Below are 15,969 nucleotides of genomic sequence, written 5' to 3' on the forward strand. Positions count from 1 at the left end.
TAGCAACGCGTATCAATGCAGAACGAAGCATGTTGGTATTCGAATTACAACCAGATAATTAATTGGGTTTTGTTTTTGTTTAGAACAATTAAAGTGCATTTGTGCTGATTTCCATACTCGTTGCTAAAATTGACCTGATAGACATTTTAATTCTCAGCTCCACACACCATATTCATTAATAAACCCCATAAACATAAACGCACTGTAAAGTCAGAATAAAGGAAAGGACATCCCAACACATCCTCTTCTCTACCACTAGCAATAATTTAGTCACGAAACATTCTCTCTTACGTTTTGCTCTCCTTTGCGTGGGTCTCGATTTGACACTGAGGTTGTTCAGTGTGGATCTCCCGCTGGGAATTTTTTTCACTTTTTGCAAAACGTCTGAATCTTTGTGAACTTTGAGTGACCTTTGTGCTCTTGTGAATCACATTTGAGTTTGTAACGTCAACACAAACCACAATGTTTAGCCCTAATATTCATATCTTCACTTTGTTTTGTGGAAAAGGTCTCTGAAACCTTTGATCTATTATTATTCTGTAGAGCAGCCATCTTGCAGGAATCAAAAATCGCGGTACTTTTCTGCTGTTGAAGTTTTCTCCTGTCCGTAAATGGTCGGCTCCTGGAGCTTATTCCCTGTAGAGCGCCACCAGAATCACCTTAGGTTTAAGGTCAACTACAGCAGGAGTTTCAGAAGACAGAGCCACGTCATTGGCTCCCTGTGAGGACCCGTGGATGGAGTTGGGCGTGGCCCCAGGTGTGTACGGAGCGGGGACAGTCGCGTGGATTTCCTTTCCCTGGTGAACGGTGCGGAACGTTTTAGTCACTCGTGAAAACGTCTTTAAGCTGGAGCCTCGTTGGGGGGCGGAGCAGCAGAAAAATGCCCGGAAACATCTGTAGAACTAAACAAAGAAAAACAGGAGGAGCTGTTAGGGATGAGCGAGTACACCACTATCTGTATCTGTTCAACCATCTAAATTATCTGTATCTGTATCTGTACTCGTAGTGGGCGTGGCCTAACCCGGAAGTGGGTGTGGTTTACATCAATACGTTATTTTAACCCCCCAAATTCCACTACCTCCGCTCCGGTCCACCCCCGCCTTCCGCAGCCGCTCGCTTCCGAACTTAATTTTTCTTGGTACCCGCTCTACAACGGCTCCGCTCCGGTGCGGAGACCTGAGGTGGACAAACAAGCATGCGCGGGATTTTCGAGATCTTGCGATACAGTCCGAGCAATAAACACGGAAGTTAGATCCAAACACCCGTTGTGTGGGAGAAGCATCGGCATGAACTGTTTAATCTGCCCATCATTTGTGTTGAGAGATCAGCAGTGTTTGGATCAACAAAGTGTGACTACTTTGATAGTAGAAACTGTATTTATGGCTTACTTTTGTGCATTTAAACTTCAGCCGCCATTGATAGTTGTTAAAAGTTGTTAAACCTGTGCATATGAAACAAAAAACGCCTTTTGTTTATCGATTTATTGTGAAAAACGGAAGTTGTGCTTGCTCCTTTTCCTGTTGGGCGGTTGTGATTTCTGTCCATTTACTGCGGAGGTGCTCCGGCGTCCGGCGAAAATAGGATCGATTCTATTTTTGCCGGACGCCGGAACAGAGGGCGGCGCACAGCGCCGCACTGCCAGAGCACGGCCGCAGTAGTGGAATTGCTCTGATTGACTACAACGGGACCGATTTTGCTCCGGCGTTCGTGTCCGAGCGGAGCGGAGGTAGTGGAATTTGGGGGTAAGTCTGATCAGAAGTTGCTATGTGTATTGTTTATCTGAATACTATTTACTGAGCAGCCTCAGAGTTGAGATTAAATGTTTTTGATCACAATAGTAAAGGAACTATTACAGAACAAGTGTTTCAGTAAAATCAGGACATTAACATTTAAGTGCATGAATTAAGAGAGAGAGAGAGAAGAAAAGATCTTTTCTATAGCGCCTCTCAAGATAAAAATCACGGGGCGCTTCACAAAAACAAAACATGTAAAATAGAAAAAAGAATTTAGAAAATGATTAAAATATATTTAAAATGAGCAAAAAATAGACATTTGTGATTAAAAAATGTAAAGAAAGAGAGGGAGTGAATAGAAAGAGGGAGTGGATCCTGAGGAAGAGGAGAGAGAGAGAGAGGGAAAAAACCGACCGGAGCGGAGGCAGTGACTGACGCAGCACAAGCTCGTAGAGGCGCTCATGACATCACAGACCACAGACCGCCCGTGTGCTCAATCACGTCCGCATTCCTAAGGCAGTGTGGAATGAACGCGGCCAGGCTGGGGCGGGCAGGTGGAGCGGGTGCTAGTGTGGAAGTGGCACGTGACGGTTTCAGTACTTTACAGACACTGTAAATTCTAACCTTACTTACAAAATCATGCAAACTGATAAGTACACATTAATAGGCGATTATGTGTTGGAGCTACTAATACTAACCAGTAGTAAACAGTAAACACATTTATATGCACATCGTACTGGCTTGTCTTCATTGTAGTAACTTGTATTTAAATGCTATTTACTTTGTATGACTTAGAGGCTCCAGCACACTCCTGTTTACATGAATGTAACTGAGATTACATTCATGTTTCTAAAACACCAATTTTCCTCATTTGCTGATGCTTTCCTTCTAAAATAAATTTGACTTATTTTATTTTATGAAACACATGAAACCACGTCAAAAATATATAAAATACAATAAGAAAAAGAGAAATTAAAGACTGATTTTGTAATACTTTGAGAGATGCTTGTTGAAATGCACCAACGATTACATTGTTAGCGCCTTCGTGAGGAAAAAAGTTTTCAGCTCATGTAAAAATGTGAGTCTGACACGTGTTTCTAAAGCTCATAAATGTGGGATTCGCTTTTATAAAAACCCATCTTTTGCTGGAAAAAATACTAATTTTACACAAACAGAGTCACGAAGCTGACAAATAAAAATATATGCAGCTCTTTGAGGCGTGCGACTATGGAAATAATTAAAGGGCTTCAGAATCCAAGAACAATGGGTGACGTTTCTAAAAAAAATAGATGTTAGAAATAAGTTTGAGAGGGAAAAAACATGTTGGAGCAAAACAAAAGACAAAGACAGATACATAGCATCGGTAAAATAAACATTTTTTTTTTTACTTTGTTCCATATTTTCAGCATCTTCTTCTTTGTTCTACTTTTGTAGTCCAGCCGGCATCCCCTGGATAAACGTAGTGTACTTAGTATACTCTCCTGTTCCACACGTATACTTAAAGTCTACTACATTTCCCCACGGTGCTGCAGCTCCAACAGGCAAACAGCAGCAAACATGCCACTAATTACCCCATTACAGAGCCTGCTTTCCTCCAGCATGTTCCCAATAAACACATCCACTTATTTATATAACAAATGAGAACAGATTGTGGCGCTTCTTAACTCGAAATTTTTAATGCATAAGCCAATTAATTTCTGATTCCCCGAGGAAAGACAGCAGTTCTCATAATTAGCTCTTGGTGTTACGGCTTCTGAAGTGTCGAATCCAAAATGTGTGGAGCTAAAGGAGAAGGGTGGAAAAGTATACGTCTGAAGAATGAGGAGCTGGTTTCAAACGGAGAATTACAGGAGCGGTCATGGGAGGACCAATGAGGGATTACAAGCACATTATGGGATTAAAACTGAACCACCTGCAGATACAGGTTAATATGAAGGAATGGTCCTTGGATGGAGTTTTTACTTTATTAAATATATGCAGCTCCCTTAAAGCTTCCTCGATGACAGATTATTGAAATGGTGACTGAAAATTATGTAAACTTTCTCCCAAAAGATGGTTTGTTGACAACAATGTTGCGTTAAAGTCGCAGATTATCGTATCAGAGATCACTAAACACTTCAGGAGCGACCGTGTTCACTCAGAGAGAAATCCGATAATTAATCATCCAAACTAGAGAAAAATCAAGTCATTAATGAGCCAGCCAGGTGAGGGTGAGGCTGATTTAACATCGCTAAAACTAAAATGGGTTTGATTTATTTCAGCTAGTTGTTCCCAGACTTTTCAGCTTATGACCCACAAAAATAACAGTAGCAGGACCTGTGAGGACTGTTGCTGGATTAAAAATACAGAAATTACTACTAATTTATTCTCAAATTTCTGATAACAAACATGAATTATTACTTAATTTCTTTTGCCAGTATGGATTTAAGTTAAGATGCTTTTTTTCATTCTTTGAAAGTTTTGTTTTTATTGTTTCAACTTTTACATATTTAGATCCAGCCATCCATTTTCATCCGCTTATCCAGAGTCGGGTCGCGGGGGCAGTAGCCTAAGGCGAGAGGCCCAGACTTCCCTCTCCCCAGCCACTTGGGCCAGCTCCTCGGGGGAAATCCCAAGGCGTTCCCTGGCCAGGTGAGAGGCATAGTCCCTCCACCATGTCCTGGGTCCACCTTTAGGTCTCCTCCCGGTTGGACGTGCCCAGAAAACCTCACCAGGGAGGCGTCCAGGAGGCATCCTGACCAGATGCCCCAACCACCTCAACTGGCTCCTCTCGATGAGGAGGAGCAGTGGGTCTACTCCGAGCCCCTCCCGGATGACAGAGCTTCTCAGCCTATCTCTAAGGGAGAGCCCAGCCATCCTGAAGAGAAAACTAATTTCGATCGCTTGTATCCGTGAACTCGTTCTTTGATCACTACCCAAAGCTCATGACCATAGGTGAGAGTAGGAACGTAGATCAACCGGTAAATCGAGAGCTTCACCTTCTGACTCAGCTCTCTCTTCACGACGACAGACCGGTACAACGCCCGCATCACTGCAGATGCAGCACCAATCCACCTATCGATCTCACGCTCCAGTTTTCCCTCACTCGTGAACAAGACCCCGAGATACTTAAACTCCTCCACTTGGGGCAGGACCTCATCCCTGACCCGGAGATGGCATTCAACCCTTTTCTGAATCAAGACCATGGTCTCAGATTTAGAGGAGCTGATTCTCATCCCAGCTGCTTCACACTCAACTGCGAACCGCTCCAGCGAAAGCTGAAGATCACGAAAGCTGAAGATCACGTTCTGATGAAGCCAACAGGACCACATCATCTGCAAAAAGCAGAGACCTGATCCTCAGGCCACCAAAATGGATGCCCTCCACACCTTGGCTGCACCTAGAAATCCTGTCCATAAAGGTTATGAACAGAATCGGTGACAAAGGGTATCCTTGGCGGAGTCCAACTCTCACTGGGAACGAGCCCGACTTACTGCCGGCAATGCGGACCAAGCTCTGACACTGGTCATACAGGGACCTAACAGCTCGTATCAGAGGGCCTGGTACCCCATGCTCCCGGAGTACCCGGAGTCAAACGCCTTCTCCAAATCCACAAAACACATGTAGACTGGTTGGGCAAATTCCCACGCACCCTCCAGGATCCCCCTAAGGGTAAAGAGCTGGTCCAGTGTTCCACGGCCAGGACGAATACCACATTGCTCCTCCTGAATCTGAGGTCCAACAATCCAATGGACCCTCCTCTCCAGAACCCCTGAATAGACCTTACCAGGAAGGCTCAGGAGTGTGATCCCCCTGTAGTTGGAACACACCCTGCGGTCCCCCTTTTTAAATAAGGGGACCACCACCCCGGTCTGCCAGTCCAGTGGGACTGCCCCCGATGTCCACGTGATATTGCAGAGCTGCGTCAGCCAACACAGCCCCACAACATCCAGAGCCTTAAGGAACTCCGGGCGGATCTCTTCCACCCCTGGAGCCTTGCCACAGAGGAGCTTTTTAACCACCTCAGTGACCTCAGCACCAGAGATTTGAGAGGCCAACCTAAAGTCCCCAGACTCTGCTTCCTCACTGGAAGACATGTCGGTGGGATTGAGGAGGTTTTCGAAGTATTCTGCCCACCGATCCACAACATCCTGAGTAGAGGTCAGCAGCACACCGTCCCCACTATAGATAGTGTTGGTAGCGCACTGCTTTCCCCGCCTGAGGGGCCGGATGGTGGACCAGAATCTTCTCCATGGTCTCAACGAACTCCTCCCATGCCCAGGTTTTTGCCTTGGCGACCACCCGAGCCGCGTTCCGCTTGGACCACTGGTACCCGTCAGCTGCCTCTGGAGTCCCACAGGCCAAAAAGACCTGATAGGACTCTTTCTTCAGCTTGACAGCATCCCTAACTGCCGGTGTCCACCAGCGGGTCCGGGGGTTGCCATCACGACAGGCACCGACAATCCTGCGACCACAGCTCCAGTCGGCCGTCTCAACAACGGAGGCATGGAACAGGGTCCATTCAGACTCAATGTCCCCCGCCTCCCCCGGGACATTTTGGAAGTTATGTCGGAGGTGAGAATTGAAGCTCCTTCTGACAGGAGACTCTGCCAGACATTCCCAGCAGACCCTCGCGATACGTTTGGGCCAGCCTGGTCTGACCGGCATCCTCCCCCACCAAATGAGCCAACTGACCACCAGGTAGTGGTCAGTTGACAGCTCCGGCCCTCTCTTCACCCGAGTGTCCAAGACATGCGGCCGCAGGTCAGATGAAACAAGAACAAAGTCGATCATCGAGCTGCGGCCTAAGGTATCCTGGTGCCCAGAGCACACATAGACACCTTTATGTCTGAACATGGTGTTCATTATGGACAATCCATGACTGGCACAGAAGTCCAATAACAAAACACCACTCGAATTCATATCAGGAGGACCGTTCCTTCCAACCACACCTCTCCAGGTCTCACTGCCGTTGCCCACGTGAGCGTTAAAGTCCCCCAGCAGAACGAGGGAGTCACTGGAAGGAGCACTCTCTAGCACCCCCTCCAAGGTCTCCAAAAAGGGTGGGTAGTCTGAACTGTAGTTTGGTGCATAAGCACAGACCACAGTCAGAACCCGTCCCCCCACATGTAGGCGGAGGGAGGCTACCCTCTCATTCACTGGGGTAAACCCCAACGTACAGACACCAAGATGGGGGGCAACTGTGGGAGCAACTCCAGAGTGGTAGAAAGTCCAATCCCTCTCAAGGAAACTGGTTCCAGAGCCAGAGCCATGCGTTTAAGTGAGTCTGGCTATATCTAGTCGGAACCTCTCAACCTCACACACCAACTCAGGCTCCTTCCCCACCAGAGAGATGACATTCCATGTGCCAAGAGCCAGCTTCTGTAGCCGAAGATCAGACCGCCAAGGTCCCCGCCCTCGACTACCACCCGTCACACACTGCACCCGACCCCTTTTGCCCCTCCCACGAGTGGTGAGCCTGTGGGAAGGGGGCCCCTTGTTTCCTCTTCAGGCTGTGCCCGGCCGGGCTCCATGGGTGAAAGCCCGGCCACCAGGCGCTCGCCAGCGTGCCCCACCTCCAGGCCTGGCTCCAGAGGGGGACCCGGTGACCCACGTCCGGGCGAGGGAACACGATTTCCTTTTATATAATTCATCATAAGAGGTCTTCGGGCTGCTCTTTGTCTGATCCCTCACCTAGGACCTGTTTGCCATGGGTGACCCTACCAGAGGCATAAAGCCTCAGACAACTTAGCTCCTAAGATCATTGGGACACTCAAACCCCTCCACCACGGTAAGGTGCAGGCAGCCCAGAGAGAGGCATATGTAGGTTATTAATTTTTTAACCTTTTTTGCTTTAATTTAATTTAATTTAATTAAATTTTTAGATGTTTTAAACACATATTGGAATACATTTTATTTTACTAAGTTCTTTTATTTTTGGCTAGATTTAATAAATTAAATTTTTTTTTTACCTTTTTTACTTTTTGAAAACTTCCAGGTGCATCAAGTAAAGTTTGAAAGTGTGCACAAATAAATGTGCTCCCTTGCTTTATGAAGACTTGCACTATCATGATTTTACAGAGCCGACTTTCTTCAACAACCACCAGAAACCAAAGCTCAGATCATGCATGCTGATAACAATTTCTTTTGCTTTGCTCAGAAATGTATTTGCAGTCAGTGCAAAAAGATTTTCCCTTTCAGTGCTCTTAATTTCATTTCACATATATGTCGTTTTAATTTAGCATAGGAGCTGTCAGTGACAGCAGTGCTGCTTTCACACCTCATAGATCCTGATCTCACAGGTGAGCACACATCTGTTCATCTACATTTTAAGCCTTCCAACAAGCTTGTTCTCTGCTGAAAGTTCATTTTGGAGAGTTGATTCATCCTTCAAGATGTTGATTAAGAGTCAGCCAGAAAGACGGCAGCCTCAAGAGCTCCAGCTGTTGTTGAGAAGATGCTTCTAGCAGTTCATTAACAGCAGCACAGATTAGAGCCATCAGTCCCGTCGCAGCGTCAGCTGCTCAGAGGAAACCGAGAATCAGGCCACTGCCGCGAGAGACTAAAAAGGAGAGGCTGTTTGGACATCAGGGGTTGAACAGATGGTGTGTTCACGTGTGATTCCCAGCATGAAGCATCGAGGAGGAGATGTGATTATGGGCTCTTGGTTTGCTTCTGACGCTGCAGGAGGTTCAGTCAAAATACACCTCAGGAACGAAAACAGGCCCGAGGGGCGTCAGTTTGGTGGATATTTGAGCGAAATGTGCAGTGTGCATTTTAAAAATGTATTATAAGAATTGTTAATGAAATTAATGAATTTCACTAACTTTAATTTTAAGCTGCTGTTTTAACCTCTTTTGATTTGAGTTTTCTGTCAGACTTCAGCGACTTAAAAACTAACATAAGAACGGTTAAAAACAATTAAGAACAGAAAAACTAAAGCAAGTCTCCTTTGTTAATAACAAACACGCTTTTTTCTAAATATACCTTTTTTTTTTAATTACCAAACCCAATTCAACACAACGCAGCCGTTTATCTTTGCTTTCTCTCTGAAAACAAACAGAAACTCTGTCACTGATAAATGTGACCTCCATGTTTACAGTCGGTTTAATAAAAATAAATTCTATAAAAGACTCAGGAGACAAATTTATTCATAGAAAATAAAACAGCATTTCTAAAGAAAACAATAGAATCATCACTGTAAAAATGAGCTACGTCAACTGGTTCCACTAAACCTAGTTGCTTAAATGTCAAGAGTAATGTACATTTTAACATAACAACATTTAACAAAGTCAGTTATTTTGTTTGTTTTAATAAGAATTTTTATTTAATAAACTGATATTTTTATTATCGGTTACCAGATGTGTTTTGAAATTTTTAGACATGTTAAAATTCAGATGTGATTTAGTCAAGATTATGAAATCGTCTTTATGTGGTTTGACTCCAAAAGCTATTCAGCTATGGACCTGCAGTTTTCATTCAAACTAAAAAAATCTCACATTATTGCACCTTTTGACAATTAGGAGGAATTCTTGAACAATTTCCCTAAAAAGTGTGAATCTATTCTCCTTCAATTCCTTAAATTTCTTCAAAAAGGAGAATTATCAGAAATCTTGGAAGAGAGAGAAATCCGGTTCAGAGCAGCGGCGTCAAGGAGTCGTTTGTCGGACGTCAGCTGAGGTCGTGAATCTGTGCAGCGCTTGAAGTCTTCAACTCGCCTCAACTCAGTGCTGCTATGATCATGGGCTGGGAGGAACTGAAGACTGAAAGCGCCACACAGTGCAGCTTCCCGCTCGCCGGCAGCCTCGTCAAATGGGAAGAGTTTACCCTGCTGACACGACAAGTCGGCCATCAAGCCGAGTCAAACGTCTCGCTAGCTTGAAAGCGACAACCTGAAACCCTGAGAGACAGACTGAGGATGAGTCAGATGAAAAGAGACGGGGGAACATGAAAGGAGGGAGTGGAAAGGTCATCATCACATGCTAACCTAAATCATTAGCATCATCCTCTCCTTTCTTTTCTCTTTCTCGCCTGTAACTAAAATGTTAATTTCAACCTTTTCAGAAGAATTTACTTCAGTAAAAGTTTAATTTAAATGTTTTAACTTGTTTTCAGCCAGTAAAGAAATCCTCTAATGAGAGTTTGAGGTTTACTAAAATGTTGCATTCAGAGAGAACCTCCAGCTGCTTTCTGCTGGGAGTAAGATTCCTTTGTTTTACTCCCCCCCCCCCCCCCCCCCCCCCCCCGTGTCCTCGGAGGACGTGCAGCCTTGAAGTCAGCGGGTGTCGGTTCATGTGTCTTCTGTCTGAAGGTGTAAAGACAGAAATAGCGGTGAGCGCTCGATCCTCTGCTGGGTGTTAATCACAGAAAAAACTCGAATAGCTGGCCTGAGGGTTGATTAATTGGACCCAATCTGTTGCTGAACAAAAATAAAAAGACTACGAGGTCCTTTTTTTATTTCATCGCTTAAAATAAAAGTCCTCTAAGTCTGAGGCCGTGATTTTGACTAGAAGGTAGACTGAAGAATGGACGGATGACAGATCCGGGCTTCATCCGGTGCTGCTCTGCTCTGTTGTGGTGCAGAAGGAGCTGAGTCAAAAGGGAAGGCCCTAAACGTACTGGTCCTTCTACGTCCCAACCCTCACCTACCTATAAGATGTGGATCATGACCAAAACAGCGAGACGTGGAGCAGCCAAACTGAGCTTCTTCTGTAGGATGGCGGAATTGGACCTCATCCATCAGAGTCTCTGCACCTCCTCAGTGAAAGGAGTCAAGAGGTGGCCCCAGCATCTGAAAAGGCTCCTCTCTGGAGGTTTTCCAGGCACATCCCACTGGGGGGAGACCCCCCAGGAAGACCTTTAATGGATGGGCGGGTGACAATTTTGACATTTTAACTCCTAAGGTGTATAGAGAACCCAAACTGAAGCGAATCTTTAAAGAGCAAGTCACCCCCTACCAGACTCTTACTCAACTCCCACTTCCTGTTTGAAAAATGCAACAAATGCTGTTGCCCAGCAGACCGAGAGGGCGGAGTCACTAACAAATACAGACACACACAGGCTCACTAAGACATTGTGACATCATATGGTACCAGCTAATGTTCTAGGGTACCTCTAAAGCCTGATTTATGCTTCTCCGTCTGCGTCAGTGCGGAGCACACGCAACACCATTATCCGTCCTTGCGAAGGGATCCGGCAGGCACGCAAGTACGTACGAAGTCGAGCCCACTTTTTTAAACATCCGTTGAACGAAACGGATTATGCAAGCTTGTGATTGGTCAGGACACCGCTGTTGTTTACAGCGCCGCCATTGCAAAGAGAGCCGAGGATAACTAGTGGCAGACACGGAGAAGCTTGAAGAATACCTCGCGAAAAAACTCTAAAAATATGAACGTTTCATCCTCCCGTGACTGGAGGAGTGAAAAGATGCACAGCAAGCGTTTTATTTGTGGACGGAAATGACAGGAAACGTGGGTTTAGAGGTGGGGAGCGCATGAAGCGATGGGAGAAAGAGAGACAAATATGTCCGTGTTAAAAGTCTCTTATATACACAAAAAACACAATATAAACAAACGATCTTGGACCGATACATGACAGGATACCACAGAACAGCAGTGCAGAGTTTTTACCTGACAACGGCACAATACTGTCAGTTTTAGGCAGAAAATTTAAAATTTTAACTAAAATGCACTAAAGTGCAAAACTATTGACGACACGTGTCTGCAGCACGATTAGACATGCATTTATTTAGTTTATCAGAAAAACAAATGTTGATTTGGGGGTGACTTGCTCTTTAAGCTGCAGAGAGTGGAGCACGATGGTCACCATAGCAACCCCACCTTCTAACAATAATTGATAAGGCGTCCTTCCTGAACTACAAGCATTTTCCTTGAGAAATGTTATTTTAGTTTAGTAGACATCCACTGAGCCTTTTAACGAGACTAAATGAAAGTTTTTAGACACAAAGGTGATGAAGTAAAGGTCATTAGTGGATTTATTCTGCTGCTGGCTTGGTGGAGTACATGAGAAGCTGCTCTGTGAGTTTGCTGCACAAAAAACAGCCAGAATAAAAACTTTGATTCTTCAGCTTTAAAGCAAATGCCGTCGTTTCGCTCATCTCCGGCTGCTTTTAAGTCCTGCAGCCCACACACCTCAACTCAAGACGATTTAGCTTGAGTTTTGGTGGGAGGAATAAAATGGCATCACCAAACAGCTGAGAGCATATGGAGGGCAAAGTTACAAGAAAACAGAGCATCAACGGGATGCTCTAGAGGGCTGTGCATGAAAACAGCAGCAGAAATCCCTGAATTTGATCAGCAAAAATAAATTTTTTTGGTGATTTATGCAAGGAAGGACAAGGATTTGGAGAGAACTTGGTGATATTTATGAAAATAAATGAAATGAAACTGTGATGAATGATAACATTTCATCAGATTTTAAAATGTTGGGCTGGTTTTGTGGAGCAACACGGTGAAGCTGGGATGTCCTGAGGTATTGAACACATCACCTGAGAGGCGCTTTGGGTGGTCCTTGATCAGCTTGATGAGACTCAGCTGTGGTGGAGTGAGGAGTTGGCCTCAGACAGGAGGACTGTTTTGATGGCTTTGCTATCATACCACCAGGAATTGTGCTGAAATTTGGGATATCAGTTGATCTTCCTGGTTTGGGAATCTCATCTTTTGAAGAAAAACCTGAACTGAAGCTGTGGTTAAGATCCACGACTGAAGCACCGGTGGATGGAGTTGGGTATCAAGTCAAGCCCGACATTAGGTACGCTTCTATATGATATATAAACCTCATCGGTGTGTGATGAACTTCTGAAGAGGTTCCTGAAAAACCCATTTATTTAAATCAACTGAGAGTCTTAGATGCCCAGAATTACAATTATTAGCAATGCTTTTGTTCTTCATTTGGCAATAAATGGGTTAACGGATTTTATTTTGTAGGATCAAATGTGAAAGGTTTGGGAGCTCCAGATCTAAATCTGTCATTTTAAGAGTTGGTTTTGAGATCTGTGTGTGTGTGTGTGTGTGTGTGTGTGTGTGTGTGTGTGTGTGTGTGCGTGTGTGCGTGTGTGTGTGTGCGTGTGCGTGCGTGCGTGCGTGCGTGTGTGCGTGCGCGTACACATGTCCTGATTGATGTGCAGGGATCTAATCAATTTTTAAAGTAATTACGTTTGACATATTTAGTCTCAGTGGTAACAGAAGTCAAAAATATCCATCAGAACAAAAATACTAGAAGATTATTTTTAAGTGACTTATCTGCAGAATTTGTGCTCATGGGAGTATGATGGCTTTTATTTTGAAGGTCCAAGTTTGATAAGCACTGCTCTAGTCCCCCCAGGAGAAACTTTAGACACACACACACACACACACACACACACACATATATATATATATATATATATATATATATATATATATATATATATACACCTTTTCTGCTTGTACGGTAACAACATGGCATTTATCACACACCATGAAATTGACCTAAAGTGTCTCCTGGGGGGACTAGAGCAGTGCTTATCAAACTTGGACCTTCAAAATAAAAGCCATCATACTCCCATGAGCACAAATTCTGCAGATAAGTCACTTAAAAATAATCTTCTAGTATTTTTGTTCTGATGGATATTTTTGACTTCTGTTACCACTGAGACTAAATATGTCAAATGTAATTACTTTAAAATTTGATTAGATTCCTGCACCTCAATCAGGACACGTGTACGCACACACACACACACACACGCACACACACACACACACACACACACACACACACACACACACACACACACACACACACGGATCTCAAAACCAACTCTTAAAATGACAGATTTAGATCTGGAGCTCCCAAACCTTTCACATTTGATCCTACAAAATAAAATCTGTGAACCCATTTATTGCCAAATGAAGAACAAAAGCATTGCTAATAATTGTAATTCTGGGCATCTAAGACTCTCAGTTGATTTAAATAAATGGGTTTTTCGGGAACCTCTTCAGAAGTTAATCACACACCGATGAGGTTTGAAACGAGTGAGTTGAAGCAGAGAAACAACTGAAACAGTGGTTTTTAATTCTTGCCCTCTTGGGCAGATATCCTGCATATTCTAGATGTTTTTTTGTTTAAGTCATTTGAAGTCATGCTCTCTTATTTGGTTATTTACTTCCTGCAACATCACTCACTAAAGAATCTTGTTCACACGCTACTCAAATCACATGACATAGTTTTCCAACGAGCATCAATCGCGTCAGAACTAAACGCCTTTGAATGGTTCAAGAAGGAACGAAAGCTAACGAGTCTCACCTGTTTGTTCATGAAGACGTAAATAAAAGGGTTGACGACGGTGGAACATTTGGCCAGCAGCGACGGCGTGATGCTTGCCTCCGGAGTCAGCAGGTCGGGGGGTCCGAAGGTGGCGAGCAGTGCTGCAACTCCATACGGCAGCCAGCAGACCAGGTAACACATCACCATGACGACGACCATCACCAAAACGTGCTGCTCTCGGTGACGGGTCACTACTGAACTCACTCTGCGCACCTGAGAAACAGAAAGAACACAGTCTCTGTAATAACGGTTTCTAACTTTTACAACTTTCCTCTTTTAACTGAAGCAAATTCTCAATCTTAGTTTCATCAGATAAGGAAACGTTAAGGAATCCAGTTGTTCAGACGAGTCGGTAAGCGTCTGTTGTGTGTTTTGTGAAAGGAAACAAGGGCTCCCCGTTATGTGTGGCAGAAAATGAGAGCACCAGGGTAGAAGTATGCTAGTGGCAGCTTCTCAGGGTTCTAGATGGATGGTTATTCCACTACACCATCAGGATCGTGCCATTATTGGCTGCATACGGATGAGTCAAACCAGGATTGCAAATGCATTGCAGATATTGAGCTGATGACATCTCTTGCACTGTCGGCTGACGGTGGAATTTTTACATCTAGGTAGTATTTGGGAATCAGGGCTGCAGAGACGGCATTTCACAGTAGCTAGTCCTGGGTTACACCATCATTGTTGACGAGCGCCTTTAGCCCACCTGCTTTTCTTTTTGTCCTCCTGCAAGTTTTGTTCCACAGTTTTGTTTCAAAGCCGAACAAACATGTTGAGAATCGAGCATATGAACCTGCAGCGATGTCGATAACTAATTCTTGATGAAGCTCAACGCTGTGCTTTAAGCTTGTTTTATCTGCTTGTGAAAGGGGTTCTAGAATGGCCCTAGTCAATGCGTTTACATGCAGCCAGTAACCCTTTTTAAAACCCGAATATTCTCAATAACCCGGTTCTGCAGGTCCTTGTAAACACCGCCAGAAACCCGGATATGCTCATAACCGGGTTTTTAAAAACCTGGTTACTACACCTGGGGTAACCCTTTTCTAACCCGAATGTTTGGTCGTGTAAACACATATCGGGATATCCCCATCAAAGCGTGTGTTCTGCACATGCTCTGTTCGCAAGGAATCTTGGTCTTTTGAGTAGCGAGACGTCTTGTATGCGCCAGAACACCGGAAGTAAACAACAAGTTGGGAGCAACATGGCGAGTCGCGGCACAGCACCACACTTTCGGAGTGACGAGGAAACTAAAGCGCAAACAAACGCGGTCACTGTCTCTTCCGAAATGGGAAAAATTTAGCTGTTTTCACGGATACCGGAACAAGAAGAACCGGAAATGACGCATATTGCGTCTGGACGTAGTCCATACGTCCAGACGCTACCCCAACGTCCGCATTTACATCGGGTTATGCAAGTTAGAGGTAACTCTTTCTATTTGTGCTTGTAAACGGGTTATTCTGATCAACTCAGAAACCCGAATACCGACCTTAACCCGATCATAACCCGGATATTGGCTGCATGTAAACGTAGTCAATGTTGAATGCAGGATAGCTGGGGTGTTTAGTGTAATAAACCAAAGAGTGTGCCATCGAGTCTACTTCCTTATGTAAATGAGTAACTTTGTAACAAACACAGAGAAACTGTTTCTTTCTGAGCAAAGCGGTGGTAATCAGAGTTCTAGCCCGCTTATACACACGTCCCCTAATATTTGCACGTCCCAACTTACTTCAGCCTTGGCAAAATATAAACGCTGGTGGCGATAATGCTAACTGCAAAAGCAATGAGCTACTGCTAACATCCTTGTCAGACGAGAGGAGAACAATCAAGGTTTGAGCACACATGTAATGTTCCAGGATGTTCTGGGAGTATCTAGACTTTGAATGAAACCAGATGGATCCATACTTGGCTTATTAGGTTGTCTGGATGCTAGGGATCA

The 15,969-nt window shown here is 44.4% G+C and overlaps 1 protein-coding gene across 1 annotated transcript in view; it reads right to left on the reverse strand.

The window, feature by feature from the left end:
* Positions 1 to 484: 484 nt before the first annotated feature.
* Positions 485 to 15,969, reverse strand: part of tmtopsb (teleost multiple tissue opsin b) — a 33,181-nt gene continuing 17,696 nt past the window's right edge. The window contains exons 3-4 of the mRNA XM_070553259.1: positions 14,016 to 14,249; positions 485 to 902 (exon numbers count right to left, since the gene is read on the reverse strand). Of these exons, the coding sequence (XP_070409360.1) occupies positions 630 to 902; positions 14,016 to 14,249 (507 nt within the window). The 3' untranslated portion in view covers positions 485 to 629. The remainder of the gene's footprint in view (positions 903 to 14,015; positions 14,250 to 15,969) is intronic.

The sequence above is a fragment of the Nothobranchius furzeri genome, chromosome 7, assembly GCF_043380555.1.
Source record: "Nothobranchius furzeri strain GRZ-AD chromosome 7, NfurGRZ-RIMD1, whole genome shotgun sequence".
Taxonomy (NCBI): Eukaryota; Metazoa; Chordata; class Actinopteri; order Cyprinodontiformes; family Nothobranchiidae; genus Nothobranchius; species Nothobranchius furzeri.